At 51.6% G+C, this 18,845-nt stretch overlaps 6 protein-coding genes across 6 annotated transcripts; 1 reads left to right on the plus strand and 5 right to left on the minus strand.

The window, feature by feature from the left end:
* Positions 1-1,404: 1,404 nt before the first annotated feature.
* L3040_006526 (uncharacterized protein) lies at positions 1,405-1,743 on the minus strand (the record flags this gene model as incomplete). Its single annotated transcript, XM_007290098.1, has 1 exon — positions 1,405-1,743. One exon carries the CDS (start codon positions 1,741-1,743, stop codon positions 1,405-1,407), a length of 339 nt encoding a protein of 112 aa, XP_007290160.1.
* Positions 1,744-3,185: 1,442 nt separating this feature from the next.
* Positions 3,186-3,840, minus strand: L3040_006527 (uncharacterized protein; the record flags this gene model as incomplete). The annotated part of the gene is made up of 2 exons (XM_066154147.1): positions 3,186-3,697; positions 3,777-3,840. 2 exons carry the CDS (start codon positions 3,838-3,840, stop codon positions 3,186-3,188), a joined length of 576 nt encoding a protein of 191 aa, XP_066011130.1.
* A 361-nt stretch (positions 3,841-4,201) lies between these two features.
* Positions 4,202-5,852, minus strand: L3040_006528 (uncharacterized protein; the record flags this gene model as incomplete). Its single annotated transcript, XM_007290099.1, has 3 exons — positions 4,202-4,574; positions 4,623-5,587; positions 5,643-5,852. The coding sequence occupies 3 exons, from the start codon at positions 5,850-5,852 to the stop codon at positions 4,202-4,204; spliced, it is 1,548 nt and encodes a 515-aa protein (XP_007290161.1).
* A 4,968-nt stretch (positions 5,853-10,820) lies between these two features.
* On the plus strand, positions 10,821-13,299 carry L3040_006529 (uncharacterized protein; the record flags this gene model as incomplete). Its single annotated transcript, XM_007290101.1, has 5 exons — positions 10,821-10,970; positions 11,049-11,182; positions 11,239-11,791; positions 11,842-12,601; positions 12,656-13,299. The coding sequence occupies 5 exons, from the start codon at positions 10,821-10,823 to the stop codon at positions 13,297-13,299; spliced, it is 2,241 nt and encodes a 746-aa protein (XP_007290163.1).
* A 1,522-nt stretch (positions 13,300-14,821) lies between these two features.
* On the minus strand, positions 14,822-15,271 carry L3040_006530 (uncharacterized protein; the record flags this gene model as incomplete). Its single annotated transcript, XM_007290102.1, has 2 exons — positions 14,822-14,909; positions 15,108-15,271. 2 exons carry the CDS (start codon positions 15,269-15,271, stop codon positions 14,822-14,824), a joined length of 252 nt encoding a protein of 83 aa, XP_007290164.1.
* Positions 15,272-15,989: 718 nt separating this feature from the next.
* Positions 15,990-17,262, minus strand: L3040_006531 (uncharacterized protein; the record flags this gene model as incomplete). The annotated part of the gene is made up of 5 exons (XM_007290103.1): positions 15,990-16,079; positions 16,161-16,415; positions 16,475-16,942; positions 17,064-17,101; positions 17,181-17,262. 5 exons carry the CDS (start codon positions 17,260-17,262, stop codon positions 15,990-15,992), a joined length of 933 nt encoding a protein of 310 aa, XP_007290165.1.
* Positions 17,263-18,845: the final 1,583 nt, after the last annotated feature.

The following is an 18,845-nucleotide window of genomic DNA, read 5'->3' on the forward strand; positions in this document are numbered from 1 at the left end:
GGGGGGCTGAAAAAAGCTTGCAACTTGAGCTTGCAACTTAGGACTTAGAGCTTTTTGCTTAAAGTCCGATTTGTATGGTGCATCTGCAGTTGCAAGGTCAGATGCACACTTTGCGAGATTTACGTGCACGAGCCAAACAGATTGAGGCAATTCTTGCATCTTGACGTGCAACTTGGAGATGCAAGAATATTTTGGTGGTGCAACTTGGCTTGCATCTGCGAGCCAAACACACCCTAAGAGTAGCAACTAAGGCCTGCTTACCTACCAATCAACGTATGCAGAGAGACCACGGGGAGAGGGACGTCCCGATATCTCTCCAGATGACGGACGGCCAACACATTACACTTGTGCAACTAGTCTTCGCCGCGGAGAGCGAGGTAGAATCGCACGAGGTCAACGGCCTAGGGTAATGTAGAGTGGGAGCGGAAGTGCTGGAAACGGATTGATGAGCCTTGGTCTCTTACGATTGGATGGAATCTAGTTCCTCCTCGAAAAGCAGCGTCGGCGCTGATCCAACTCATGCCTCACAAATCTTTTCGAGGGATTCTTAGATTCAAGTACAGTATTTCCTGACACATACGATCATAGACTGAGGGGAATTGGGCATCCCGTTCGCTCTGCCATACACAAGCCTCAGATCGGCAGATTAGTAGTTGGGTGGGTGACCACCAGCGAATACCTGCTGTTGTATGTTTTTCCCTTTTTTTTTTTTTTTTTTTCAATTGTTTTCTGTGAAACGGGTTGAGTTCGCAACTCACAGCTGCGAAGAACACTATGATACGGGAATAATGAAGCTTACGACAGACAGGCCTAGCTCTCCATCCTATCGCTTAACCTTTTTGATTGACATTTCAAGATCTGCCAATCTTTTGCTAATGGGTGTGAAGCACTGCTTCTGATGTTTGCTGAGTTGTAAATGAAGACAAATTCTCTCACATCTGCAGCCTCAAACACATCCCCGAGAAACGTTTGTAGGCAGAATGAGCTAGCCGCTGCTGCTCACGTCGAATGTTCCAAGAGCATGAGATCATCCACTGCGTCCTTCCAGCAGTTGTGAACTACAACTACGATCCCACCCAGGCTTGCATCCGGAGGAGGCAAGTGCGCGTTGAGTTACAGCTCCTCAAATTTCGCTTCGCCGTCGATAGTGTCATACTCTGGGTACGGCCTATGCCCAGCCATGATGAAATAGATCGTTGACCCCAGAGCGAAGATGTCGGTCTTGGCGTCCGCATGGTCCTTGTCTTCTCAAGGCATGATGAGCGATTCTGCGTTTTCCGACGCTCCCCCAGATACGAGGATTTCTCCGTTCGGACCCAACAGCCGGCCTTGAAAATCGCACAACTTGGCATGGGACCCGGCATCGAGTAGGATGTCCGATGTTCCGAACATGGATGTCGCAGATCAGAACGTTCTTCGGATGAGCATAGGCAACCCCTTCAGCAGTCTCTCTTGCAAGTCGGATCCTCTCTTCGACTGGCAGATCCCTTGTCGGTTCGGCGCGTATTCTAGCAACACACCGTCCTCATGCTGACCTACCAATCCAATGATCCGATCGTGTGTGCCGAGACGCTGCAGTATTTTGGATTCGGCATCGAGACCTTCCCGGCCAGTCCCTTTGAAGTGTGGAAACTTCAAGATTGTGGTCTCGTCCACGGCCCCAATGTAATGATGACCTCCCGCTGTGATAATATGCTGTAGCCCACCGGGGGACCAAGGTACGACGATGATATCGCCATCCATAACTCTTTTTTCAGCGGGTCAAAGAGCAATTTGGCGCGAAGTACTGATCACGGGAGGATGATCGCGCATCAGATGGTGATTTCGCAGTGAAGGGAGCAGAGGATTGGTAATACGCTAGCTCATACCGGTCCTACGTAGGCTGGTCTGTAATCCGAAAAGTGCAGACGTCAAGTCCCACCATTGATTGCCCAGCCCAACATCCCGCCTTTCTCGGATGGTCACGGAATAATAATGTTCCGTCTGGGGCAGATGCCACGAGAGCTCTTGGGGCCCCGGATAGGTCGTTGATTTATAAATCTACCTTCAGCCACAAAAATCATCTACCAGGACTGCTGGCGCAACGGCAGCGCGTGAGTCCCCCCATCTCTTAAATCAGAGGATCTAAATTCTAACTTGTGACAGGTCCGCCTCCAGTAATGGATCAAGCGGAAGGTTATCCGTTCAAATCGGGTGTGGTTCAATACCTCTTCCATATTTCTTTTTGCGTCTTTTGGGTGGGTAAGGTGTGCGCCCGGCATGCATCTTATTTAGCGAGTGGTAAGTGAGTGTGTGTGTGTGAGTCGGGTAAACAAACACCCACAATGCTACCGACACTTCGTCAGCGTCAGTAATTTTTGATGGTAATGTTAGACATAGATACATGTTTGAGAGCCCAATGCGACTATGTATTCATTCTCGTGATGTACGTCGGGTTTTTTTTTTAAATTGTTTTTTTTTCCCCGAATACCTAAGGTAATCTGGCTGGCCCTCTCCCTGCCCATTGCCGACTCTCGCGTCTTGCCCGCTCTCTCCCCCTCCTTGTCTTTCCATTAGTGAATGGCGCACGGCGACTGAGGCGCCAGCTTCGCAGCCGCTGTCTGCCTGTCTGGGAGACCTCCAATATGAACAGCAAGATTGACATGGGGGGCGCGGGGGGGAAAGAAGTGCGTCAGGCAGGATCTATATGATTTAGGTTGGAATGCCGTGGATGTTCTGGTTCCTCCCTTCTGCACTTGCTCTTCCGGGCTTCTGACTCCTGACCTCTCTCTCTAGCCTGACTACGTTCTTTGAGTTCTGTCTTCCCGTTCGTGGTGGCTGCTGCTATGCTGATCAAGAAGCCTCCAGAACCCGAGAAGGGAATTTCGACTTGTTCTGAATCCTCTGGTGATTCCCCCCCCCCTCTCTCTCTCCTAGCACTTCTCAAAACAGATTAGAGAGCTTCATCCACTCTTCTGGCTCAACGGCAGGCCAATGTCTGTGTGTGATGTACAGACCAACAGAAGCATGCCGCTCAATGCACGAAATACATCGCTTATTCCAGAACCTTGAGATGGAAAATTGGGTTCTCTCAGGTCCAATAACAACAATAACAACAACAACAACAACAACAACATATCCATCCCCAGGAAAACACACCGTCCTGCTCACAGGCTGCTCCGGCGCCCTAGGCGGCACATCCCTCCTCACCTCCCTATCCGTCTCGCCCCATATGTATCACAAAGATACAACCTAGGTATATGCCCTCCCTCCTTCGCTGCAGTCTCTCTGCAACGTCCAAACTCGGAGGCCTCGCGAAAACTTCGCAATTCTCCCAGCCTCGATACTCTCCTCTCCGCAAAAGAGAATCCACACAACAGCCTCGGAATCGTCGTCGTCCTGCTCCGGAGGTGGCGCTGGTGCGTCTCCTTGTCCCTTCCGCAGCCAGCCCGGCCGTCGGTCCTATCACGGTGGAAGAGATCCATCCCCATGATAGAGTTGGGTGTCTCCCGACTCAATGCTCCATCTAGCGTCGGAAAAGGTTTGAGGAGCTGGCTACCGCCGAGGAAGGCGATGGAGATGGCAAGGTCTTCGAGACGGCGAAGACAGAATGCGAGTGCTACGTTGAGAGCGTGCGAGGCGTTCAGTGAGCGGTGGCTTGAAGGATTGCTGAGGGTTTGAGGGGGAGAGTGGATTTCCGCTTCTGGATGTAAATCACCTATGAAGGATTAGAAAGAAAAGAACGGGGGGTATGCACATGACAAATAGTACGGAAATGAGATGATGCTTGCTCATACCTTTGTGAAGTAGGGAAGGTGCAAATATAGACCACGACTGAAGATTCATTCCATTCATAATCATATCTGCCCTGCAATATATCCCACAAACCATTGGTCGAGTACTGTGCCCCTTTACCAGGTATCGCAGTCATAAATTATATGAGCTGGCCGATTCATCCGACTTTTTTGAAAAAGCGCCCACGTTATGCAACTCCAGTCCCGCCTATTGGCAGTATTCCACCGCTCTAGCTGAATGCCAAAATCCGGAAAAGAACGCCGTGTATGCTTGGGTCCCTTCCCAAAAAACTCATCTGTACTACTGCTATAGTTGTGATCCTAGTCATGGCGCGGGAGGTATACTGAAATGAAATTCGTATGTTCGCGCGGTACCAAGATCATTTACATGGTGATGATCACCAGCCGGTATTACTGTCGGCTCCTCTTCAAGAGGTAGTGTTATCGTTCTGTGCCCCGACTCGAGTACGGAATGTATCTCTCAGCCATCCAGTCAGCCTTGCTCGCCGGCTGGGCTCCTCGGCTACCTCTGTTGTTGACTCTCCTGTTCTCTGGGTCTCCTCTCGGAGTTGGCGGAGGGCTGCAATTCGCTCATCGGGAGGTGCGTGGCGAAGGCGGCTCAGATCAAGCAGACGAGAAACCCGGTGACGGTGGTGAGAACTGCCTTCGCCTTCGCTGGAAGCTGGTCCATTGTTGATGCCGCCTTCATTCAGAGACAGCGGTGGAGGAAGCTCTCCAACGGCGTTGGTTACGCCTCCGACATTGGGGCCAGCCGAGGTAGGCGGACGTAGATCGTGTCGACTACGACGTGTTAATAGCCATCGTAGAAAAGTTGGAGAATGTACATACCATAGCGGGCAGGTTCCGGAGACGTTCAGTAACCAAGGATCGATACATGCGGGATGATACTTGTGATTACAAGGTAACACCCTAACATCTTCACCAGTAGTAAAGTCCTCGGTACAAATTGAACAGCCCAGATTGTCTTCGTTTGGAGAAGCCTCGTCCACACTCTTGACGGATGCGGCATTTGTAGCCACCCCAACGGGCCCGGAATTAGTCTCAGAAGATGATCTCGTTTCCCCTTCCCTGGTTTGCGTCGTTGCTGCAGCCACTGCCGTAGTGCCATCAGTAGGGGCATCGTGAGGGCTTGCTCGCCCTTCTTCGAGTTCGACGCTGCTTGGCTTGACCGGCCCTGGGTCCCCGAATTTCACCGTAGGAAGAGTCTCTAATATGGCTCTGCTAAGACCCTTTGCACGACTTTGTCTTGGTCTGCCACCCGGCGACCCATTTCGTGGCCCGTATCTCTCCGGATGCCTATGAGCTCGGACTGCACCCGCGGCGATGATTACCAGGAACAGCAGAGTGATGATTCCCGTCAGACTGTAAAGAACGCTCATCGCCACGGCAGTGGTCGGACCTGGGCTGCCAGGCGTATTACTCGCATCTCCAGATGGCTGGGCACCGTCTGGCCCTGATGATGTGCCATTGTTGACGCCAATACGTGTGGCAATCGGACCTCCTCCTTGGCTGCTGAACATCATCGCGAAGTTCAGAACGGCTGTCGAGTCCTGCCGCGAGGTCATAGTGTACATGGTGGTATAAGGGTATACCCCGGTGAGATTGCATTCTTGGGAGCTGAGACTGTAAAGTACAATAGCCGCAGGCTTCCTATCCCCCGCTGTTCTCACCACGTCGGAGGGGTTGATATTCGAGCCATTCGGATCGCAGCTGAGGAAGGCTATGTCGGTGTTGTTAAGGTTGCCCGCAGACGTATAGTCGACTGCTTTTAACGCGCCATTCCATGCTTGAGCCTGTAGAACAATCAGATATCTGCCAATGCCAACCTCAAGAGGAAGCGATACGCACGCCCACGGCAGTCTGGCTCATGCCCAAGCCCACATTCTCGGTGAGAGGAGCGATTGCATAGAATCTCTCATCGAACATTGCGCCTCCATTAAGCTGCAGATTCGTCATGCTGTCCGACTTGGAAAACGAGACGTTCGAAGGCTGTATAGACTGAGCGGAGACAAGCATGCCCAACCCCACCAGCAGTACCAGGGACCGGAGAGTTGCCATGATTTATGTTGTGCTTGGAGATGCAATCCAGGAACGATCGACGTTGCGCTGGTGAGAGTGGAAGAGGAGGAGGAGGAGGAGGAGGAGGAGGGCGAGGGGGGGCGAGGGGAGGGCGAGGAAAGCAGCGAAGGCGAGGGGAAGTGGAAAAGAAGGAAGTCCTGCTTGCGTATGGTCTCTAGGCCGAATGCTCACATGTGCTGAGGTTTTGAGTTTGCAGTACAAGTACAAGTGCCAGAGCAAGTGCCAGTGCCAGTGCAAGTGCCAGTGCAAGTGCAAGTGCAAGAGCAAGAGCAAGTGCCAGAGCAAGAGCAAGTGCACAATTTCCAAGTTCGAATCACGAAAGCTAAACTTGACCGACGAGGACAAAGGGCAACTAAACTGGAGTGAGTGGGGCCCATGCACCCAGATCGTGATCTTGAAACCCTGTTTGGTTTGGGGTCATCATCTAGTCCAGATCGGGGCAAGCGCTGGTCGGTCCCCAGCGGCATCCGGTACCGTAGATTCGGAGTACTTGTAGTACCGGTACGGTAGTACGTAGTAAATCCAAATACTTCGTACGACTCTACAGTACTACCGGTACTTACTAGTTGTCCTTGAAATCGGGAGGAACTTCAATGATGGTTCCGAACACGAATCCAAATCCAAATCCAAATCCAAACCCAAACCCAAACCCAAACCCAAACCCAAACCCAAATCCAAATTCAGACCCCTATCCATATCCCGAAGATGTCAACAAGAAACGAACATACAGAGCATGCGATTCTTCTCCTACTTCTATATTTATATACACATGTACGTATAGTAGTATGTATCAAGATAGTCAATATACTTGTATGCTCGCTCACCTCCTCCGTCCTTTACGGTACAGGCAGGTAGGGGCTCGTTTGAACGGTCCTCTAAACCTTTCTTTAAAGAGACGCTCATCAAACCGTTTGAGATCAGCGTTAGTCTTTAAATAGACGGAAATCGTTGACTTTTTTTTCAACCATCCCCGAGCGTCGAACTCTGACCAGATGAGCCGGGATGTCAGAACAAAGAGAAATTGATCAGCCCAGGGGTCGGGGCATCAATGACGATGGCCAACCTCCAGTGCTCGACGAGCAGGGACAAAACAAGCCGTCAACATCGTCACCACGATCAACTAAGTTCAAATATAAATAAATAAAAAGTGCCTACTGGCCCGGGTGTCCGGTACTTACAGTACGGAGTATGGAACGACAAAGTTTCCAGACTCGGCTTGCCGCTTTCCACAAAACATACTACGTACAACTACCGCTTACCGACTCTACCGGACAATTACAGCCTCCCGCCTTTCATGCTTACACACCGCCGTCTACGTCTAACGTCTATCTACCTCTACTATCCATATTGCGTTATTCTGCCTTTGGAAGGCATCATGCTGCATCTATATCATTCTCGTGTTCCAATCCAGAACGCTCGCTTCTCCTTCGAATCATTATCAAGACTACTCACAAAGCTCTGATTCGGACAGAGCGAGAAGGACTGCTTGCTGCATTATCAGACATACAACTACTACAGTACTATAAGTAGCAACCGAGATGTGAAGAGCCCGGTGCATCCGACGATCCGGCTAGAGAGTCTTGAACATGCTAACGCGAACTCTATCACAACTGCAGCCGTCGTTCATGTATCCGGGTACAAATCTTCGAGGTTGGTTACCTCGTATCTTGCTGCTTGCTAGTTCTTGCTGTCCTACTAGGTACCTAGTCGACCATGAAAGAAGCCTCGTCGAACCCGAGATTAGATGTGGCTGGGGAGTCTTCCACTGATCAGAAAGAGAGTGACGATGTAAAAGGCCTGGCGGCAGGCAAGAAACAGACTCGCAAGAAACCAAAGGGTGCGACCTTCCATCTTTCTCTTTCTCTATTACGTAGAGACAAGCCTCAAACTTCCCCTCATATTCGCGAGTAACTGCCGTAGCCGCCATCCAGAAAAACGCACTGCTAACACACCCCTCCTCGTAGCAAGCAGAGTAGTATCGAACCTCAACGCAGACCAGCTCGAGCGCAAACGACTTGTAGACCGCAATGCGCAACGTACAGTGCGTCAGCGAACACGAGACCACAGTGGGTAATGTCCATGGGACGTTCCTCTACCCCTTCTTGTCGCTTCGGGGTTGTCCGGCCTTAATTGGGTCCAGCGGCTTCTTTTCCATCTCCCGAAGCATTGCAAGCCCCCCCCCCCCCCCTTTTTTTTTGTGGTTCACTTGGAATGGCAATGCTAAATCTGGATTTCTGGGCAGTATCGAATTTGGAAGCGAGGATTGAGGAGCTGGTTGAGGAGCAGGCCATGCTGGAGGATGCTGAGCGTCGGACGGAGGCATTGGAGGAGGAGCTGCGTGGGTTGCGGCTGATGCTTGAGAAGTCGAGGTGTGAAAAGGCGAGTCCTTGATACTGTGCTGTATAGCACTTCAATTGCACTTTCATTTTCCGTTGCCTCATGCTGGACTTGAATCGATGATATCTAAAATGTATGTGCCTATTGCTCGCAATCCCCGTGACGATTGACAACCGAATGGGATCTATCTCGCGTGGCTACGGCGTTCCTCGAGTTCCAATCCAGTCTTGAGAGCACAGAAACATTAAAATGCACCGAGGCTGATTGAGTCTGCAAAGCTCAGGCCTCAGCCTACAAGGCCAAGTCTGTGGAGAAAACCGGTAATCTCGATGTGGTAATATCGAACTCGTGGCCGAGACCGCCCCAAGAAACTCTGAGCATGTCGATAAGTCAAGGACGAGCGTCGATTCTCCGCGCTGGTCTGTGCCAGATCGTATTCTCCAAGTCCTACACCTCGGTTTCCTTCACCCATTCCGACCTCGTTTGCGAATCAATCAGTCGTACATGCAGTGTGGGAGTACCGGTATGACCTGCAGTTCAGAGAGACAACAGGCCCCCTCGATGTTCTCCTTGATTCCTTTGCGGCCTGCTACAACAGCAAGATGCGCTCAAAGCCAGCGGCCAGCTTAGCGAGAATGGACCCCGGTATCCGAACGTCAACTCGCTCGTCGCCCCGGAACTCTCTCGCCGTACGTCCCTCGCCGTGTTTTCCGGTCCGTGTGATCTTCCCTTTCGAGGCGAAGATCTCGGGGGACCATGCATACCCGCTCCCCAAGCAATTTAGCGGCTAACAAGCACTGCTTTCCGACCCTATTTCCCGTATGCTGGGCGACTTACGTAGTCGTAAAGCGCGTCACCTCCCGCTCGTTCATTGAGAAGTTAGCCAGGTAGGTAGGTACAGGGGAATATGTATTCTCCCCCTATCATGCTTTTCCCGATAAGCCCTTAAGTACGAAATCGCGAAGCCCTCGCACTTGCAACGCTTGTCCCCGACTCCGATTTGGTCATGTCCTATCTCGTCGCCAGCCTTCGGAGATGTGATCATCAGGGCAGAGGTTCATTGACCAAACGTCTGTCCTTCACCTAGTCAGGTTCCCAGCGGATCCCGATACTTCTCACATTGTGCCGAACTCTAAGGAAAAGAAAAAAAGAAGAAGAAACAGGAAAAATACTCCACGGAGGAATTCACTCTCCTGATGACCATTTGTCTGAACTGTAACCGGACGCGCCCCCTCCAGGTCCAGGACGCGATTTGCAGGCGCCGAGACGGTTGGACGGTGAGCCGGGATTTCTGGGAGTACTGCAGAGACATCGATAACTGGTCGATTGGAAAGCCCTTCACGACCATTTACCCAGAGCTGAAGCCTTTTTCCCGCTCGCATCGTAACCTCTTGAGATACTGCGCGCAGCCAGACGAGAAGACAGATGATAAATTCCTACGATGCATATTCGGAATGGAGAATCGTGAAGTACGAACTTGGCCGCAACGGAATTCTGTAGGAGGATAGCGGTACGATGTTCTGGGAGTGGTGGCAACGTGAAATCCATACCCACAGGTTTGATCCGCGTAAACAAATTGTCCGGCAATGCAGCAAGCGAGCACCAGGATGAATCACTGGCCTCGTTACTGGTATTATCATGACAAGAAACCCTCAGTGGAAGTGAGGGATAATGGCGGTTTGATAAGGCAACCTAGGAATGGAACGGGAAATGGATGGGCTTTACTCTGTATGTTGGCTACCATAATGATTAAATTGATCTACCTACCAGGGACTTTGATAGTGGAGTGGATGAGCATAAAGATTTCCTCTCAAGAAGCAATTTTTTGGATATCATAAGCTCAAGAAGAGAGAGTGTAAATAAAGATCGGTAGGAAAATCTGCTGTTCCAGCACGGGGGAAGTCATCACGTGGGTGGACATAGTGGCTGGCTAGGTTAGGTACCTAGGTACGGTAGGTATCCGAAGTGGACAGATCGCAAAGTGAACTGCAAAACAAGTACGGAGCCACGATGCAATAATACTGATAGTTATGTTATACGGGGGTCGGCTAAGGGCATGAAGGAGATTGAAAGGGATGCCTTTTTTTTCCTTTTGGTGAGACAGAGAAGAAAATATATAGATAGATTAGTCCGCTCGGAAAGTACCTGAAGGAGAAAAAGGGGACGTTCTTGGAAATGTGTCCTGAGCTGGGCGAGCCACAGACTAGCGAGGCGGCTGCAAGGATAGCCTCGAAATAGAATTTCCTTCCCCCTTACTCAACCCAATTTAACCCTGCCTACAGCTTCCAACGCGATCTCCTTCAGCTGTGCCTCTTCAATAACCACTATCACCGAATTCCCTTTTCACCGGTCTTTGTGGTTTTCAATCAAATCCCACGCTGCAGGTTCTTGTGCAGCGACATGTTTGTCTCTGCCAATTACTAAGTACTTCTTTTTCAATTTCTCGACCCTTTTTCTCAACCTTCCTTTACGAATCCCCAAGGTCGGGTCTCCTGATTCCCAGCCAACACAGTCTGCGCAGATCGAGATTCTTTATCTTGCACTCGCCCTCGACGGATTGGATCCTTTTGAATTCTAATATCCGCGACCGTGATTGAGAGAGTCTCTGCGATGACTGCGGAGAAGGTAGCTATCGCGTCAGGCCTCGACGCCGAGATCCAGGCAGCCCGCAAGCGCAATGTGGCTGCGAACTCACCTAATGGAGTTCTTGTGAATAGAGTGGAAGAGGTGGATGAGAAGAAAACACAGACGAAGAAGAAGGTGCGCCGCTGCCGCTCTCTGCCATTCCAGAATCTGGATTATTTCAACAAGAAACACTGCTAACCACCTCATCTGCAGCCCGAGCAGACTTTCCTACAGTTTCTGGATGAGTGGGAATTCATCGTCGCGCCCGTCATCTTCACGTTCTTGGCCTTCTTCACACGCTTGTACAAGATTGGTCTTTCGCCTATCGTAACATGGGACGAAGCCCAGTGCGGAATACCCCCTTCTCAGCCCTGCAGAACCTCCGACTGATGTGCCGTTATAGTTTTGGTAAATTCGGTTCCCACTACCTCAAACGAGAATTCTACTTCGATGTCCACCCTCCTCTTGGAAAGATGCTGGTTGGATTGTCCGGGTACATAGCTGGCTACAATGGGTCTTTCGAGTTCAAGTCCGGCGAAAAATACCCCGACGAGCTCAATTACACCTTCATGCGGGCCTTCAACGCCTTTTTCGGAGCAGTCTGTGTCCCACTGGCTTATTACACTGCCCGCGAAATGAACTTCCGGCGTCCTGCCGTGTGGTTTGTCACACTAATGGTCCTCTGTGAGAATTCGTACACCACTATCAGCAGATTCATCCTCCTCGACTCCATGCTGCTATGTTTCACCTTCACCACTGTCCTGTGCTGGGCCAGATTTCACAGACTGCAGGACCAGAGCTTTAGCGCTGAGTGGTTTGCCTGGCTTGTCTTGACGGGAATCAGTATTGGACTTGTGGACAGTGTTAAGTGGGTTGGTTTCTTCGTCACTGCTATGGTTGGAATCTATACCATCGAGGACCTCTGGAACAAGTTCGGCGATCTGAAGATGCCAAAGGTAAAAGTTGCCGGGACTTCTTATGTTGGATTCTTGCTAATGCTCTCCAGGTTGAACTTGCCTCCCATGTTGTGGCTCGAGTTGTTGGACTAATCGTCATCCCAATCTGCATCTACATGCTGTCTTTCGTTCTGCACTTCGCTATTCTCGAAAACAGTGGTCCGGGAGACGCCCAAATGAGTTCCTTGTTCCAGGCTAACCTTAGAGGTACCGAGGTTGGAAAGGACAGCCCTCTGGAGATCGCCTACGGCTCCAGAGCTACGATCAAGAATATGGGTTACGGTGGTGGTCTTCTCCACTCTCATGTCCAGACCTACCCCGAAGGCTCAACTCAACAACAGGTTACTTGCTACCACCACAAAGATGCCAACAACGAATGGTGGTTCTTCCCCAACCGCGCCCAACCTGACCTTGATCCGGAGGCAGAGCCTAAATTCGTTGCCGATGGTGATGTCTTGCGTCTCCTCCATTCCCAGACCGGCCGTAATCTCCATTCCCACGAGGTTTCGGCTCCCGTTACTAAGAACGACCGAGAAGTTTCTTGTTACGGAAACGTCACTGTTGGTGACGAGAAGGATCACTGGACAATGGAGGTCGTCAGGGATGTTGGCTCAGGTGACAAGACCAAGATCAGAACCTTGACGACTGCATTCAGACTTAGGCACACCGTTCTTGGCTGTTATCTCCGCGCTGGTAATGTCAACTTGCCACAGTGGGGTTTCAAGCAGATTGAGGTTACATGTGACAAAGCCAACAACCCTAAAGATGTCTACACCCATTGGAACGTCGAGGCCCACTGGAATGACAAGCGTAAGGAATCAATCTTTATTTCCGCTTTGAGACCAATTCGCTAATGTGTCGAAGTCCCTGCCGCCGATGCTGGAGCCTACAAGTCTCCTTTCCTCCAGGACTTCATTCACTTGAACGTCGCCATGATGACATCCAATAATGCTCTTGTCCCGGATCCCGACAAGCAAGACGATCTCGCTTCCGAATTTTGGCAATGGCCGATTCTCAATGTTGGTCTCCGTATGTGTGGTTGGGATGATAACATCGTCAAGTATTATCTTCTCGGAAACCCACTTGTCTACTGGGGTTCTACTGCCTCTCTCGGTCTTGTCGCTCTCATGTTCAGCTGGTACCTCGTTAGATGGCAGCGCGGCTACATGGAGTTGAGGGAATGGGATATCGACCAAATCCACTACGCCGGTCTCTATCCTGTTCTTGGATGGTTTCTCCACTACATTCCTTTCGTCTCCATGGGCCGTGTCACCTACGTCCATCACTACTATCCTGCTCTCTACTTCGCTCTCCTCGTCTTTGGATTCGTCACAGACTGGATGCTTCGAAGTCGGGGCAAGACCGTACAAGTCGCCGCCTACGGCTTCCTGTACGCCTTGACGATCGGCCTCTACATATACTTCATGCCAATCTCTTGGGGAATGGTCGGTCCGAACAAGAACTACAGATATATGAAATGGTTCGACTCGTGGAGAGTAACGGACTGATTAATACCCTTACGACAGCATCCCACTGCACTCGAGTGTGTAGACACATACTAGGGGCTGGATGTACCATGAAATGAATAGATTTGGACTGGTCGATCTCTTCCAGTGAGAGCGTGCGTGGAATGATAAAAGAGACACGTCTTCTTCAGACGGGTGTAATTTATTTGATATCGAGCCACCAGTTTCCTTTCCTTGTGTGGCGAGCGGGGCGCGGTTGTGAGCAATAAACTTGGGCAGGGTGCAACTAGGATTTCTGGAAGGTGCGCGTATGGTCACCGAGGCGCCATGGGTAGATCGAAATTCAACTCCTGATTTTGTACACTGCATGCTCGCTTGAATATGTCTGTCCACTTGAATATCTTCCTGATTCTGTACACTACATGCCCTCTTGAATATGTCTGCCCCCTTGAACATCTTCTTGACAGATAGCACCAGATAGGTCGCCCACCTCGCAACATGGTCGAATCAGCTCTCCCCCCTTCCCACGCAACAACACGCTCGAGTCTGGGATGCCTCGCTCTTCGCATCCAGTTCGGGGTGGTTGTCCGTATTCGAAGAAGGGGCTAGTTATCACTATCACGCTATGTGAACCACGTGCGAGCGCTGATTACAGAGAAGGGGCTCTTTTTTGTTCTTAACACACCCAACGTTCAACGTTGATCGGGTTGTAGGGAGTTTAAGCGAGTGGAGAAGGTAGCTGGGTGGGTAGCTGGGTGGGTAGGCAGGTAGGTAATGAGTAAGCAACAGTCTTCTTCGATCCATCAGTATCTATCTCTCTCTCTCTCTCTCTCTCTCTATCCGCTATCCGCTATCCTCTATCCTCTAGCAGCTAGCAAGGTGGTGAAAAACTTTTTGACATTCAGCAGATGGAATCAACGGAGGCGGGTGAGGCGCGTTCGATTTGCCCATCTCGTCTCATCCCATCTCATTCTCGCTAGAAGGTACAGACAAAAAGCACGAATCGGACCAGCAGCATTTCGCATTCGTTTTCGTTCTGAGAAAGAGGGTATCGTTCAGGTCCTTGTCGCCGATACCGAAGGTTGCTTGGGGGGGGGGGCTTGATTTGCGCGCTCTCTCTCTCTTTCGTCTGACCAACAGACCGGATGGTTATGTTTCAACCGTGGCCAGGCTAGGCCAGGCCACGTCCCTAGCCAACGATCTTTTCCTTCCAAGCGTATCTTCTCCCCCCCCCCTTCAATTTCGACGGAACGGCACTCGGCGGGTAGCTCAAACTTGGAAAAGCGCCATACGGACTCGAGATGCGAGAGCTTTCACGGCAGCAGCACCCGACAGACACTGCCGCCATGATAACCTCCGGAGAGTGATATTGTATGTGTGCCCTCTGCCTGAGATAGCTCGCAAGCTCGCACCAAACCTCCACCTTGCGTATGTATACCCCTCCGAATCGACATCTACCCCTCCATCCATCCATCCATCCATCCATCCATCCATCCCTCCATCCATCCATCAACCTCCAAGCCCGTCCCCACGATCCAGTTTTCCCAGCCCAGCCCACCTCATCTCATCTCTCCCCATTTCCACTTCCCTTCTCCTTCCCCTTCCCCTGGCCCTCAAAAACCCCCTCCTCTCGACGCAGAAATCCCATTCTCCTAAAACACACACAGCCACAACAGTTAGCACCGCAAACCCAATCATCTGACCCAATCCAATCCAACCAGCCAACCAACCCCCTCCCCCTCCCTCTCCCCCTCCACACCTCCCCAGTTCCACACATCCAAAAAAGAAAGAAACAAGAGTCCAGACAAAGAGAAAGCACAAAGAGAAAAAAAAAAAGAAAAAAAGCCTACCGAAGCCCCGCATCGAGCGTCTCCCGCGTACTCCTCCCGGCCTCCTTCTCCTCCCTATTGACGCGCGTGGCGGCGGCGCCGAGGCCGATGAACAGCGCGAAGAGGGGGTCGCCGACGCGGGAGATGAGGTGCGCTGGTGCTGCTGCTGCTGCTGCTGGCGGCATCGTTTTGCCTCCTCTTGCTCTTCCTCTCTCTCTCTCGTTCTTTCTCTTTCTTTTCTTTTCTTTTTCTTTTTCTTTTTTTCTGCCTGTTGCGGCAGTCTTGCTTGCTGTTTCTTTCTTTTGTTCTTTTTTGGGGTTGGTGGGAGGGTGGTGAGGGTGGCGGCGGCGGCGGAGAGGCGGAGTGAGTGAGTGAGTGAGTGAGTGAGTGGGTGAGTGGTTGAATGGATTAGAATTGAGGTACGTCGGTACATACGGTCCCGTTCGGTCCGGTCCGTTGAGGTGCAGCAAGGGAGCGATCTCCGGAGAGCTAACTAGCTTACTTGCCAAGAGGAGAGGTAACAGACGAGCAACGTCTCTCTTATGTTCGGTCGAGAAACGCTTCGCTGGGGCTTCTCAACCATCAACTCACACACAATAAGGCTTCATACAAGTGAGGAGGTTCATGAGTCGAGTTTTACTTGATTCCCTGTCCACCAGCCCAAGTACTACCCATGAATTATCAAGCACCCAGGCGAGCAAGCCAAAGCTACATATTAAACTAGAGCTGCCGAATTATCAAGCTCATCTATCATCCCCATCTCCGGCTTCCCTCTCATCTCAAATTCTCGAGACCCGGGACGCGGCCTGAACGCCAATCTATTTTTTTCAAGTCTCCCAAATCACACCTCCACCTAGTTTTTGTACACCCGTAAACATCTCATCCAAGCTTCAGCAAACTAGCCTATTTCTTCGAGAGGGCAATATCGAAAGCCGGGATCAGGGTTTGGGCAAGCCAGAAAGAGAAGACGAGTTTGGGTCCGGTCATCAGCAGCTATTTCATCACCCACAAATTAGCGCTCCTCACCACAGCATACCCCAGGTCTAGGTATATGAGAGAGAGAGGAGGACATACCTTCGGAACCAATCCCTTGAAGAAACTGGTGGGCCCTTCGTTCTTCATCATGCTACTCACGATCTTGAACCCACTCTCGGGGTTCTCGAAGTTCCTGTTTTGAATTCGCGTCTTGATGACGTCGAGCGGCGCCGAGACGAGCAGAGAAGCGGAGGCACCGGCGATGGACGCAACAAAGTTCTGCAGCCACGAGGCTTTGTTGTAGTCCTCGAGACCGTAGAGGTAGCCTTTGGTAAAGGCGGATCCCCCGAACAACTAGGCCCGCGTTAGCCCGACATCACCGAGAGGTAGATATCCGAAAGGGATGCACGCACAGCGAAAGAGCCCGGCGCGTTCCTGGCAGCAGTCCACCCCCAGCCCCTGTACAGTCCAAAGCCCTCATCCCGCACGATCTTCACCACACCGCGGCCCCGAAACGCCTCCGGGTTCGTCTGCCTCTTAATCTTGAGCACATCCAGCGGCAGCAGTACAATCTCTCCGATACCAATGATGCTGCCTGCGAGACTGCTCATCATGGCCTTGCCCGTCTTCTCCCCGAACGTGCGGTCGAAGGTCGAGCCGTGGTTCGTGGTCAGATAGTCCCGCACGAAGGGCTGACCGCCGTACTTGTAGACGCGCTGCAGGACCTTGTAGCCGGCGGCGTAGCCCAGGCCGGGGAAGAGCGAGAAGAACTTTGTGGGGGCTGAGGCGGCGGCCTTGTCCTTGAATATGACCTGGGAGAGCTGGGCGGTGCTGACGATTCGGCCCTGGTTGGACATGAGGCGTTTGGCGATGGTGTCGACCTGCGTATCATTTCCCGCATTAGCATGGATCTCATCGTCTATTGCTTGACGTATCTGCGTCCTTCTTCACTTGGGGGTGACTAGGTGTGTGTTGGCGCAGAGAGGAGCAGGGAGAGCGTACAGGGTGGAAAACGGCCAATTCTGCAATACCAGCGGATCCTGCTCGAGCATCAGCCTTCAACCCTCTCAATACCTCAAACGAAAATCTCAATGAAGAACCGCAGGAGAGCAAGCGTACCCGAGCCCAACAATCTAGCCAGCGTCGACTCCTTCTTGTAATCCTTCGAGGCCGACCCCGGACCTGCAGCAATGGGAGACATCCTGTCTCTCTATTCTTCCTGTCTTTTGCCAATACCAATGCCTACACACACACAGTCTCTCTCTCTCTCTCTTGAACCAAGAATCCTCAACCAAGCCCAAGTTGAAGATCTTCGCCGGTATCTATCCCTATCTTCCGTATCTGGCCCAGTCGTCGCGGGTTTATGTGAATGATCGTGCGAGGGGTTGCTGCTTGCCGCTGCGCTTCAAGACGAGAGGTGATGGGGGACGAAAAAAAAAAAATGAATGGAGACAGTGGGCATGGATGGTGGGTGCTGACTGCTCGTTTTGTTTTCCTCTCTCTCTTTTTTTTTTTTCTCTTCCCCGAGCGCCGAGAACGAGTGCGAGCTTAAGCTAGGGGGGTAAACCAATCAAGCTCCGGCCGGGGCGCGCCTTGGGAGTTTTTCCGAGGGACAAAAACAGCAGCCAATGATCGAGACGCCAACGTACCGTCGATTCGTTGCGAGGGGCTGCCTCGGAATGCTCCGTCGAGTAAGTACCGTAGTCATGGTAGGATGGATGTACCGGTACCTACGGTATACCTATAAGCTCGAGAGCCGACATTGCCAGCTACACATGATACAGCTACACATAACACACGATACAAAGCGCGAACCAGATCAGATCAGACCAGATCCGATCCGCCAGCAAGCCAGACCCTACCTACGTACCTCCCTCCCTACCTACCCAGCCACCCATCCATCAATCCATCCATCTATCAATCCATCTACCTACCCACCCATCTACCCATCAGTAAAACCAAAAAACCAGAAAAAAAAAAGGATAACAACCCCCAGCAACGAAATAAGAACTCCCACTTCACTTCCTTTCCCTTCCCTTCCCTTCCCTTCCCTTCCCTTACCTTACCCACCCAATCTCATTATCCACCCACCTAGGTATCCATCCATCCATCCATCCACCCTCTCGATCCCTCTCCCCCTCTCCTCGTCAAGCCATCCGAGTCCAGCAAAGATACCGACCGGTTACACGCACGCATGCATGCTGACTGACTGACTGCAGTACCGCAGTACCGGCGAGCATCTGTGTGTACCGGTACCCCGTACCCCGTACCCCGTTAAGCTGCTGGCTGAGCTGACAAGGTCGTGTGTGAAGAGGAGAAGAGGAGAAGAGGAAGAGGAAGAGGAAGAAGAGGAGAAGAGCAAGGGCAAGGGCAAGGGCAAGGGCAAGAAGACGTCAGTCATCCTTCTCATCTCTTTGTACCGGAGCACTTGCTCGCTCGACTCGCTCAACTCACTCAACTCACTCAACTCACTCGACTCACTCGACTCACTCAACTCACTCAACCCACTCGCTCAACTCACTCCTCTTACTCTCATCACAGCGTACGCCCACCAAACGTACGGAAACACATACACCCACACCCGTGGGCAAGGAAGGGTCAAAGTAGATTTCAGCGTTGTATTGCCTGCCGAGACGTCCCCCGTGTCCTGGTCTCTCCGATATTCTGAATCCCCATCGACCACAGGTATGATACCAGACTCTGTTCCCTTCCATGGCCTCCCAGCCTCATCGTACGTAACACGTAAAGAACGCTGAAAAGAAGAGATTCCTCCCTTGCCCCCGT

The sequence above is a fragment of the Drepanopeziza brunnea genome (assembly GCF_022702325.1).
Source record: "Drepanopeziza brunnea f. sp. 'multigermtubi' strain 214-2 chromosome Unknown ctg11, whole genome shotgun sequence".
NCBI classification, from domain to species: Eukaryota; Fungi; Ascomycota; class Leotiomycetes; order Helotiales; family Drepanopezizaceae; genus Drepanopeziza; species Drepanopeziza brunnea.